This window comes from Crinia signifera, chromosome 4 (genome assembly GCF_055691185.1).
Source record: "Crinia signifera chromosome 4, ASM5569118v1, whole genome shotgun sequence".
Classification (NCBI taxonomy): Eukaryota; Metazoa; Chordata; class Amphibia; order Anura; family Myobatrachidae; genus Crinia; species Crinia signifera.
The window spans coordinates 337,214,204-337,226,211 of record NC_139220.1 but is presented as its reverse complement, the minus strand read 5'-3'; the positions used below and the strand labels follow the sequence as shown (position 1 = coordinate 337,226,211).

At 55.8% G+C, this 12,008-nt stretch overlaps 1 protein-coding gene across 3 annotated transcripts in view; it reads right to left on the bottom strand.

The window, feature by feature from the left end:
- The window catches only part of TFR2 (transferrin receptor 2), an 84,736-nt gene that overhangs the window by 34,538 nt on the left and 38,190 nt on the right, over window positions 1–12,008 (bottom strand). For all 3 annotated transcript variants that reach the window (XM_083185846.1, XM_083185845.1, XM_083185847.1), the window contains exons 5-8: window positions 9,907–10,047; window positions 9,718–9,829; window positions 4,433–4,555; window positions 4,281–4,358 (exon numbers count right to left, since the gene is read on the bottom strand). In XM_083185846.1, coding sequence (XP_083041972.1) covers window positions 4,281–4,358; window positions 4,433–4,555; window positions 9,718–9,829; window positions 9,907–10,047 — 454 coding nt within the window. The remainder of the gene's footprint in view (window positions 1–4,280; window positions 4,359–4,432; window positions 4,556–9,717; window positions 9,830–9,906; window positions 10,048–12,008) is intronic.

The following is a 12,008-nucleotide window of genomic DNA, read 5'->3' as shown; positions in this document are numbered from 1 at the left end:
TCAGGAGAAGGGTAAACATCTCATAATTAATAAACACTCAAACATAATAAAACCAGTATTGCACTTTCAAAGCACACATTCTCCCACCTCATGGTAAGGCTCCTGTGTCTTCTTCCTGGCAGCTGTTCTCTGGTCCAGTGCACTGATTGAGGACTCAGATGCACACACACAGCAAACTTGGTAGAAGAAACTGCTGTCCCTTACACTACATGATGTGGTGGCAGCTCCAGTAATCATAGTATATTCCATTGCTATTGTCATAATATGAACCACTTGCCAAGAGGAGGGGGTTTCTGTGCAACAGGAAACCCCCCCTGCATTTGCCTATGCAAAGATGAGACCAACAGCACAAGAAGGAGCGGGCCAGGCTGGAGCAGGACAGGAGGGGCAGGACGGGGAAAAGCTAGACCAGCAGCGGCAGGACAGGCTGGGGCAGGACAGGCTGGGGCAGGACAAGAGGGGCAGGATAGAGAGGGGCAGGACAGGCTGGAGCAGGACAAGAGAGGTGGGACAGGTAGGAGCAGGACAGGAGGGGCAGGACAGGGAAAATCTAGACCAGCAGCGGCAGGACAGAGAGGGGCAGGACAGGAGGGGCAGGACAGGCTGGAGCGGGACAAGAGAGGTGGGACTGGCATAAGCAGGACATATGGGGCAGGACAGGGAAAAGCTAGACCAGTAGCGGCAGGGCAGAAAGGGGCAGAACAGGAGGGGCAGGACAGAGAGGGGCAGGACAGGCTGGAGCGGGACAAGATAGGTGGGACAGGTAGGAGCAGGACAGGAGGGCAGCACAGGCTGGAGCAGGACAAGAGAGGTGGTACAGGTAGGAGCAGGACAGGAGGGCCAGGACAGGGAAAAGCTAGACCAGCAGCAGTAGGACAGAGAGGGGCAGGACAGGCTGGAGCAGGACAAGAGAGGTGGGACTGGTAGGAGCAGGACAGGAGGGGCAGAACAGGCAGCAAAGTGCTAAGCAGGCCAGGAAGAAGAGTGATAAGTAGGACAGGCAGGAGAAGGTCAGGCAAAAGAGCGATAAGTAGGACAGGCAGGAGAAGGTCAGGCAAAAGAGCGATAAGTAGGACAGGCAGGAGCAGGACAGGCAGGAGCAGGTCAGGCAGAAGAGCGATAAGCAGGACAGACAGGAGCCGGTCAGGCAGAAGAGCGATAAGCAGGACAGGCAGGCCAGGCAGAAGAGCGATAAGCAGGACAGGCAGAAGAGCGATAAGCAGGACAGGCAGGAGCAGGTCAGGCAGAAGAGCGATAAGCAGGACAGGCAGGAGCCGGTCAGGCAGAAGAGCGATAAGCAGGACAGGCAGGCCAGGCAGAAGAGCGATAAGCAGGACAGGCAGAAGAGCGATAAGCAGGACAGGCAGGAGCAGGTCAGGCAGAAGAGCGATAAGCAGGACAGGCAGGAGCCGGTCAGGCAGAAGAGCGATAAGCAGGACAGGCAGGCCAGGCAGAAGAGCGATAAGCAGGACAGGCAGAAGAGCGATAAGCAGGACAGGCAGGCCAGGCAGAAGAGCGATAAGCAGGACAGGCAGGAGCAGGCCAGGCAGAAGAGCGATAAGCAGGGCAGGCAGGAGCAGGACAGGCAGAAGAGCGATAAGCAGGGCAGGCAGGAGGACGGCAGGCAGAAGAGCGATAAGCAGGGCAGCCAGGAGCCGGGCAGGCAGAAGAGCGATAAGCAGGGCAGGCAGGGCAGGTAGAAGAGCGATAAGCAGGACAGGCAGGAGCAGGGCAGGCAGAAGAGCGATAATCAGGGCAGGCAGAAGTAGGACAGGCAGGAGCAGGTCAGGCAGAAGAGCGATAAGCAGGGCAGGCAGGAGCAGGTCAGGCAGAAGAGCGATAAGCAGGAAAGGCAGGAGCAGGGCAGTCAGAAGAACGATAAGCAGGGCAGGCAGGAGCAGGGCAGGCAGAAGAGCGATAAGCAGAACAGGCAGGAGCAGGGCAGGCAGAAGAGCGATAAGCAGGGCAGGCAGAAGAGCGATAAGCAGGACAGGCTGGAGCGGGACAAGATAGGTGGGACAGGTAGGAGCAGGACAGGAGGGCAGCACAGGCTGGAGCAGGACAAGAGAGGTGGTACAGGTAGGAGCAGGACAGGAGGGCCAGGACAGGGAAAAGCTAGACCAGCAGCAGTAGGACAGATAGGGGCAGGACAGGCTGGAGCAGGACAAGAGAGGTGGGACTGGTAGGAGCAGGACAGGAGGGGCAGAACAGGCAGCAAAGTGCTAAGCAGGCCAGGAAGAAGAGTGATAAGTAGGACAGGCAGGAGAAGGTCAGGCAAAAGAGCGATAAGTAGGACAGGCAGGAGAAGGTCAGGCAAAAGAGCGATAAGTAGGACAGGCAGGAGCAGGTCAGGCAGAAGAGCGATAAGCAGGACAGGCAGGAGCCGGTCAGGCAGAAGAGCGATAAGCAGGACAGGCAGGCCAGGCAGAAGAGCGATAAGCAGGACAGGCAGGAGCAGGCCAGGCAGAAGAGCGATAAGCAGGGCAGGCAGGAGCAGGACAGGCAGAAGAGCGATAAGCAGGGCAGGCAGGAGGAGGGCAGGCAGAAGAGCGATAAGCAGGGCAGCCAGGAGCCGGGCAGGCAGAAGAGCGATAAGCAGGGCAGGCAGGGCAGATAGAAGAGCGATAAGCAGGACAGGCAGGAGCAGGGCAGGCAGAAGAGCGATAATCAGGGCAGGCAGAAGTAGGACAGGCAGGAGCAGGTCAGGCAGAAGAGCGATAAGCAGGGCAGGCAGGAGCAGGTCAGGCAGAAGAGCGATAAGAAGGATAGGCAGGAGCAGGGCAGGTAGAAGAACGATAAGCAGGACAGGCAGGAGCAGGTCAGGCAGAAGAGCAATAAGCAGGTCAGGCAGAAGAGCGATAAGCAGGACAGGCAGGTGCAGGTCAGGCAGAAGAGCGATAAGCAGGACAGGCAGGAGCAGGTCAGGCAGAAGAGCGATAAGCAGGACAGGCAGGAGCAGGGCAGACAGAAGAGCGATAAGCAGGACAGGCAGGAGCAGGGCAGACAGAAGAGCGATAAGCAGGACAGGCAGGAGCAGGGCAGGTAGAAGAGCGATAAGCAGAACAGGCAGGAGCAGGGCAGGAGGAGAGCGATAAGCAGGGCAGGCAGGAGCAGGGCAGGCAGAAGAGCAATAAGCAGGGCAGGCAGGAGCAGGGCAGGCAGAAGAGCGATAAGCAGGGCAGGCAGGAGGAGGGCAGGCAGAAGAGCGATAATCAGGGCAGGCAGGAGCAGGTCAGGCAGAAGAGCGATAGGCCGGTTTCACACACTCCGGCTCCTGCCGGACAGCGAAAACACGTACGGCCAGGAAGCCGTGCAGCACACACTAGTTTATCATGGAGGGGATGGCCACAGCCCGGCAGCCGTCCCTTCCAGTGGCGGGATCCGGCTGCAGCCGTGCGGCCGGGCCGTGGCCGTCCCGTGTGAATGGACACAATAGTGTCCATTCACAACTAATGTGTGCGGCACGGCTCCCTGGCCGTGCGGGATTTCACCGTCCGGCAGGAGCCGGAGTGTGTGAAACCGGCCATAAGCAGGACAGGCAGGAGGAGGTCAGGGAGAAGAGTGATAAGCAGGACAGGCAGGAGCAGGTCAGATAGAAGAACGATAAGCAGGATAGGCAGGGCAGGTAGAAGAGCGATAAGCAGGGCAGGCAGGAGCAGGTCAGGCAGAAGAGCGATAAGCAGGGCAGGCAGGAGCAGGTCAGGCAGAAGAGCGATAAGCAGGGCAGGCAGGAGCAGGTCAGGCAGAAGAGCGATAAGCAGGGCAGGCAGGAGCAGGGCAGGTAGAAGAGCGATAAGCAGGGCAGGCAGGAGCAGGGCAGGTAGAAGAGCGATAAGCAGGGCAGGCAGGAGCAGGGCAGGTAGAAGAGGGATAAGCAGGGCAGGCAGGAGCAGGGCAGGCAGAAGAGCGATAAGCAGGGCAGGCAGGAGCAGGGCAGGCAGAAGAGCGATAAGCAGGGCAGGCAGGAGCAGGTCAGGCAGAAGAGCGATAAGCAGGGCAGGCAGGAGCAGGGCAGGTAGAAGAGGGATAACCAGGACAGGCAGGAGCAGGACACTTCATCAACATCAGAACATGAATGGTTACTACTCATCAGTTTGTACGTATGTGAATATGAGATGAGCATTGTGGGCTGCCCGTGTCGGGGGTAACACGTTGCTATGAGGATAACCGCTCTGCATGATGTAACAGGAGAGTTGACACAAGGGAGATGCTCTGCAGTAAGTAGCAGGAGACTGAGAACTGGGTAGATACTCTGCAGGTCTGTTCTGCATATTACTTACGTGTCCATATACAGCAGTGTCAAATGTGTCAGGAAATATTAGGACCCCCACAGCTCCGGCCATCTCTGCGTTGTACACCTGCAGATGTAGAGAGTTAGTACATATGGCTCCGCAGAGGTGTATACCTGGTTCTGCAGCGCTGCAGAGCTCACCTTCTCCGCATAGGTAATATGGCCGGTACGCACGATGACCAGGGAACCAGTGGCATTTATTTTCCAGATCGTCAGCATCTGGAAGTCTTCCATCCGGCCATAATTCACATATACCAGCCCTGCCTGCAATACAGAGAGATGTGTGTGTATAGAGAGGTACACCAGCCCTGCCTGCAATACAGAGAGATGTGTGTGTGTATAGAGAGGTACACCAGCCCTGCCTGCAGTACAGAGAGATGTGTGTGTATAGAGAGGTACTCCAGCCCTGCCTGCAGTACAGAGAGATGTGTGTATAGAGAGGTGCACCAGCCCTGCCTGCAATACAGAGAGATGTGTGTGTATAGAGAGGTACACCAGCCCTGCCTGCAATACAGAGAGATGTGTGTGTATAGAGAGGTACACCAGCCCTGCCTGCAGTACAGAGAGATGTGTCTGTATAGAGAGGTACACCAGCCCTGCCTGCAGTAGAGAGAGATGTGTGTGTATAGAGAGGTACACCAGCCCTGCCTGCAATACAGAGAGATGTGTGTGTATAGAGAGGTACACCAGCCCTGCCTGCAGTACAGAGAGATGTGTGTGTATAGAGAGGTACACCAGCTCTGCCTGCAGTACAGAGAGATGTGTGTGCATAGAGAGGTACACCAGCCCTGCCTGCAATACAGAGAGATGTGTGTGTATAGAGAGGTACACCAGCCCTGCCTGCAGTACAGAGAGATGTGTGTGTATAGAGAGGTACACCAGCCCTGCCTGCAGTACAGAGAGATGTGTCTGTATAGAGAGGTATACCAGCCCTGCCTGCAGTACAGAGAGATGTGTGTATAGAGAGGTACACCAGCCCTGCCTGCAGTACAGAGAGATGTGTGTGTATAGAGAGGTACACCAGCCCTGCCTGCAGTACAGAGAGATGTGTGTATAGAGAGGTACACCAGCCCTGCCTGCAGTACAGAGAGATGTGTGTGTATAGAGAGGTACTCCAGCCCTGCCTGCAGTACAGAGAGATGTGTGTATAGAGAGGTGCACCAGCCCTGCCTGCAATACAGAGAGATGTGTGTGTATAGAGAGGTACACCAGCCCTGCCTGCAATACAGAGAGATGTGTGTGTATAGAGAGGTACACCAGCCCTGCCTGCAGTACAGAGAGATGTGTCTGTATAGAGAGGTACACCAGCCCTGCCTGCAGTAGAGAGAGATGTGTGTGTATAGAGAGGTACACCAGCCCTGCCTGCAATACAGAGAGATGTGTGTGTATAGAGAGGTACACCAGCCCTGCCTGCAGTACAGAGAGATGTGTGTGTATAGAGAGGTACACCAGCTCTGCCTGCAGTACAGAGAGATGTGTGTGCATAGAGAGGTACACCAGCCCTGCCTGCAATACAGAGAGATGTGTGTGTATAGAGAGGTACACCAGCCCTGCCTGCAGTACAGAGAGATGTGTGTGTATAGAGAGGTACACCAGCCCTGCCTGCAGTACAGAGAGATGTGTCTGTATAGAGAGGTATACCAGCCCTGCCTGCAGTACAGAGAGATGTGTGTATAGAGAGGTACACCAGCCCTGCCTGCAGTACAGAGAGATGTGTGTGTATAGAGAGGTACACCAGCCCTGCCTGCAGTACAGAGAGATGTGTGTATAGAGAGGTACACCAGCCCTGCCTGCAGTACAGAGAGATGTGTGTGTGTGTGTATAGAGAGGTACACCAGCCCTGCCTGCAGTACAGAGAGATGTGTGTGTGTATAGAGAGGTGCACCAGCCCTGCCTGCAGTACAGAGAGATGTGTGTGTGTGTATAGAGAGGTACACCAGCCCTGCCTGCAGTACAGAGAGATGTGTGTGTATAGAGAGGTACACCAGCCCTGCCTGCAGTACAGAGAGATGTGTGTGTATAGAGAGGTGCACCAGCCCTGCCTGCAATACAGAGAGATGTGTGTGTATAGAGAGGTACACCAGCCCTGCCTGCAGTACAGAGAGATGTGTGTGTATAGAGAGGTACACCAGCCCTGCCTGCAGTACAGAGAGATGTGTGTGTGTGTGTGTATAGAGAGGTGCACCAGCCCTGCCTGCAATACAGAGAGATGTGTGTGTATAGAGAGGTACACCAGCCCTGCCTGCAGTACAGAGAGATGTGTGTGTATAGAGAGATACACCAGCCCTGCCTGCAATACAGAGAGATGTGTGTATAGAGAGGTACACCAGCCCTGCCTGCAGTACAGAGAGATGTGTGTGTATAGAGAGGTGCACCAGCCCTGCCTGCAGTACAGAGAGATGTGTGTGTGTGTATAGAGAGGTACACCAGCCCTGCCTGCAATACAGAGAGATGTGTGTGTATAGAGAGGTACACCAGCCCTGCCTGCAGTACAGAGAGATGTGTGTGTATAGAGAGGTACACCAGCCCTGCCTGCAATACAGAGAGATATGTGTATAGAGAGGTACACCAGCCCTGCCTGCAGTACAGAGAGATGTGTGTGTATAGAGAGGTACACCAGCCCTGCCTGCAGTACAGAGAGATGTGTGTGTATAGAGAGGTACACCAGCCCTGCCTGCAGTACAGAGAGATGTGTGTGTATAGAGAGGTACACCAGCCCTGCCTGCAGTACAGAGAGATGTGTGTGTATAGAGAGGTGCACTAGCCCTGCCTGCAATACAGAGAGATGTGTGTGTATAGAGAGGTACACCAGCCCTGCCTGCAGTACAGAGAGATGTGTGTGTATAGAGAGGTACACCAGCCCTGCCTGCAGTACAGAGAGATGTGTGTGTGTATAAAGAGGTACACAAGCCCTGCCTGCAGTACAGAGAGATGTGTGTGTATAGAGAGGTACACCAGCCCTGCCTGCAGTACAGAGATGTGTGTATAGAGAGGTACACCAGCCCTGCCTGCAGTACAGAGAGATGTGTGTGTATAGAGAGGTACACCAGCCCTGCCTGCAATACAGAGAGATGTGTGTGTATAGAGAGGTACACCAGCCCTGCCTGCAATACAGAGATGTGTGTGTATAGAGAGGTACACCAGCCCTGCCTGCAGTACAGAGAGATGTGTGTGTATAGAGAGGTACACCAGCCCTGCCTGCAGTACAGAGAGAGATGTGTGTGTATAGAGAGGTACACCAGCCCTGCCTGCAGTACAGAGAGATGTGTGTGTATAGAGAGGTACACCAGCCCTGCCTGCAGTACAGAGAGATGTGTGTGTATAGAGAGGTTCACCAGCCCTGCCTGCAGTACAGAGAGATGTGTGTGTATAGAGAGGTACACCAGCCCTGCCTGCAGTACAGAGAGATGTGTGTGTGTGTATAGAGAGGTACACCAGCCCTGCCTGCAGTACAGAGAGATGTGTGTGTGTATAGAGAGGTACACCAGCCCTGCCTGCAGTACAGAGAGATGTGTGTGTATAGAGAGGTGCACCAGCCCTGCCTGCAGTACAGAGAGATGTGTGTGTGTGTGTATAGAGAGGTACACCAGCCCTGCCTGCAGTACAGAGAGATGTGTGTGTATAGAGAGGTACACCAGCCCTGCCTGCAGTACAGAGAGATGTGTGTGTATAGAGAGGTACACCAGCCCTGCCTGCAGTACAGAGAGATGTGTGTGTATAGAGAGGTGCACCAGCCCTGCCTGCAGTACAGAGAGATGTGTGTGTATAGAGAGGTGCACCAGCCCTGCCTGCAGTACAGAGAGATGTGTGTGTATAGAGAGGTACACCAGCCCTGCCTGCAATACAGAGAGATGTGTGTATAGAGAGGTACACCAGCCCTGCCTGAAGTACAGAGAGATGTGTGTGTATAGAGAGGTTCACCAGCCCTGCCTGCAGTACAGAGAGATGTGTGTATAGAGAGGTACACGAGCCCTGCCTGCAGTACAGAGATGTGTGTGTATAGAGAGGTACACCAGCCCTGCCTGCAGTACAGAGAGATGTGTGTGTATAGAGAGGTACACCAGCTCTGCCTGCAGTACAGAGAGATGTGTGTGTATAGAGAGGTATACCAGCCCTGCCTGCAGTACAGAGAGATGTGTGTGTATAGAGAGGTACACCAGCCCTGCCTGCAGTACAGAGAGATGTGTGTGTGTATAGAGAGGTATACCAGCCCTGCCTGCAGTACAGAGAGATGTGTGTGTATAGAGAGGTACACCAGCCCTGCCTGCAGTACAGAGAGATGTGTGTGTATAGAGGTACACCAGCCCTGCCTGCAGTACAGAGAGATGTGTGTGTATAGAGAGGTGCACCAGCCCTGCCTGCAATACAGAGAGATGTGTGTATAGAGAGGTACACCAGCCCTGCCTGCAGTACAGAGAGATGTGTGTGTATAGAGAGGTACACCAGCCCTGCCTGCAGTACAGAGAGATGTGTGTGTATAGAGAGGTACACCAGCCCTGCCTGCAGTACAGAGAGATGTGTGTGTATAGAGAGGTACACCAGCCCTGCCTGCAGTACAGAGAGATGTGTGTGTATAGAGAGGTGCACCAGCCCTGCCTGCAATACAGAGAGATGTGTGTGTATAGAGAGGTACACCAGCCCTGCCTGCAGTACAGAGAGATGTGTGTGTATAGAGAGGTACACCAGCCCTGCCTGCAGTACAGAGATGTGTATATAGAGAGGTACACCAGCCCTGCCTGCAGTACAGAGAGATGTGTGTATAGAGAGGTACACCAGCCCTGCCTGCAGTACAGAGAGATGTGTGTGTATAGAGAGGTACACCAGCCCTGCCTGCAGTACAGAGAGATGTGTGTGTATAGAGAGGTACACCAGCCCTGCCTGCAATACAGAGAGATATGTGTGTATAGAGAGGTACACCAGCCCTGCCTGCAATACAGAGAGATGTGTGTGTATAGAGAGGTACACCGCCCCTGCATGCAATACAGAGAGATGTGTGTGTATAGAGAGGTACACCAGCCCTGCCTGCAGTACAGAGAGATGTGTGTGTATAGAGAGGTACACCAGCCCTGCCTGCAGTACAGAGAGATGTGTGTGTATAGAGAGGTACACCAGCCCTGCCTGCAATACAGAGAGATGTGTGTGTATAGAGAGGTACACCAGCCCTGCCTGCAGTACAGAGAGATGTGTGTGTATAGAGAGGTGCACCAGCCCTGCCTGCAATACAGAGAGATGTGTGTGTATAGAGAGGTACACCAGCCCTGCCTGCAGTACAGAGATGTGTGTATAGAGAGGTACACCAGCCCTGCCTGCAATACAGAGAGATGTGTGTGTATAGAGAGGTACACCAGCCCTGCCTGCAGTACAGAGAGATGTGTGTGTATAGAGAGGTACACCAGCCCTGCCCCAGGATAATCTGTGGCACTCACCTGTACTCGCCCCACGGCGCTGTATGGGCAGTATATGTCCTGGTCATCTATAGCAATTTCCTCTATAGTCGTACTGTTAACGTCAACTATCTTCAGAGTATTGGGGCGAGTACTGAGGATGAGATGGAGACAGCTGGTTAACACAGGGGGCACAATGTGGGTGCCTGGGCGAATGGGGCGAATCATTACCTGAGAGGAAACTGCAGCTCGGCGTAGTGACTCTCCACCCAGGTGTTATCCATATTATAGCCCCTAAAGGCCTGGAGGATCATGTCTGCAATATCATTGTTCTCCCGCGATCCCGAGGGATGAGGAACTCGTGCCAGTCTCCTGTCCAACACAAGTATGTAACGTTATACACTTCTCCTTACACCCTGCAGCGGGAGGGGCGGGCTCATAGCTTCCTTCTGTCTGTGTCACCCTGCAGGGGGTGGGGCGGACTCATAGCTCCCTTCTGTCTGTGTCACCCTGCAGGGGAGGGGCGGGCTCATAGCTCCCTTCTGTCTGTGTCACCCTGCAGGGGGAGGGGCGGGCTCATAGCTCCCTTCTGTCTGTGTCACCCTGCAGGGGGAGGGACGGGCTCATGGCTTTCTTCTGTCTGTGTCACCCTGCAGGGGGAGGGGCGGGCTCATAGCTCCCTTCTGTCTGTGCCACCCTGCAGGGGGAGGGGCGGGCTCATGGCTCCCTTCTGTCTGTGTCACCCTGCAGGGGGAGGGGCAGGCTCATGGCTCCCTTCTGTCTGTGTCACCCTGCAGGGGGAGGGACGGGGTCATGGCTCCCTTCTGTCTGTGTCACCCTGCAGGGGGAGAGGCAAGCTCATAGCTCCCTTCTGTCTGTGTCATCCTGCAGGGGGAGGGGCAGGTTCATAGCTCCCATCTGTCTGTGTCACGTTGCAGGGGGAGGGGCAGGCTCATAGCTCCCTTCTGTAGGTGTCACCCTGCAGGGGGAGGGGCAGGCTCATGGCTCCCTTCTGTCTGGGTCACCCTGCAGGGGGAGTGGTGGGCTCATAGCTCCCTTCTGTCTGGGTCACCCTGCAGGGGGAGGGGTGGGCTCATAGCTCCCTTCTGTCTGTGTCACCTTGAAGGGGGAGGGGCAGGCTCATAGCTCCCTTCTGTCTGTGCCACCCTGCAGGGGGAGGGGCAGGCTCATAGCTCCCATCTGTCTGTGTCACGTTGCAGGGGGAGGGGCAGGCTCATAGCTCCCTTCTGTAGGTGTCACCCTGCAGGGGGAGGGGCAGGCTCATGGCTCCCTTCTGTCTGTGTCACCCCGCAGGGGGAGGGGCGGGCTCATAGCTCCCTTCTGTCTGGGTCACCCTGCAGGGGGAGGGGTGGGCTCATAGCTCCCTTCTGTCTGTCTGTGTCACCCTGAAGGGGCAGGCTCAGGCTCATAGCTCCCTTCTGTCTGGGTCACCCTGCAGGGGGAGGGGCGGGCTCATAGCTCCCTTCTGTCTGTGTCACCCTGCAGGAGGAGGGACGGGCTCATGGCTCCCTTCTGTCTGTGTCACCCTGCAGGGGGAGGGGCAGGCTCATACAGTAGCTTTCTTCTGTCTGTCACCCTGCAGGGGGAGGGGCAGGCTCATAGCTCCCTTCTGTCTGTGCCACCCTGCAGGGGAGGGGCAGGCTCATAGCTCCCTTCTGTCTGTGTCACCCTGCAGGGGAGGGGCGGACTCATAGCTCCCTTCTGCCTGTGTCACCCTGCAGGGGGAGGGGCGGGCTCATAGCTCCCTTCTGTCTGTGTCACCCTGCAGGGGGAGGGACGGGCTCATAGCTCCCTTCTGTCTGTGTCACCCTGCAGGGGGAGGGGCGGGCTCCTAGCTCCCTTCTGTCTGTGTCACCCTGCAGGGGGAGGGGCAGGCTCACAGCTCCCTTCTGTCTGTGTTACCCTGCAGGGGCAGGCTCATAGCTCCCTTCTGTCTGTGTCACCCTGCAGGGGGAGGGGCGAGCTACTAGCTCCCTTCTGTCTGTGTCACCCTGCAGGGGGAGGGGCAGGCTCATAGCTCCCTCCTGTCTGTGTCACCCTGCAGGGGGGGAGGGGCGGGCTTATAGCTCCCTTCTGTCTGTGTCAACCTGCAGCATGCCTCCCAACTTTTGGCTTGAAGAAATAGGGACACTCGCGCGGCGAAGGAGCGCCCGAAGAGGGGGCGGAGCGTATGCAAATGAGAGCGCGGCTTATGCTAATTATCCGCGACCTCATTTTCATACGAGAATAGACGCTGTGCGCATGCGCACAGCGTCTATTCTACTAGATTGGGGGGTCTCACAACTGCCACCCCCCGCAGCGGGACAATGCCT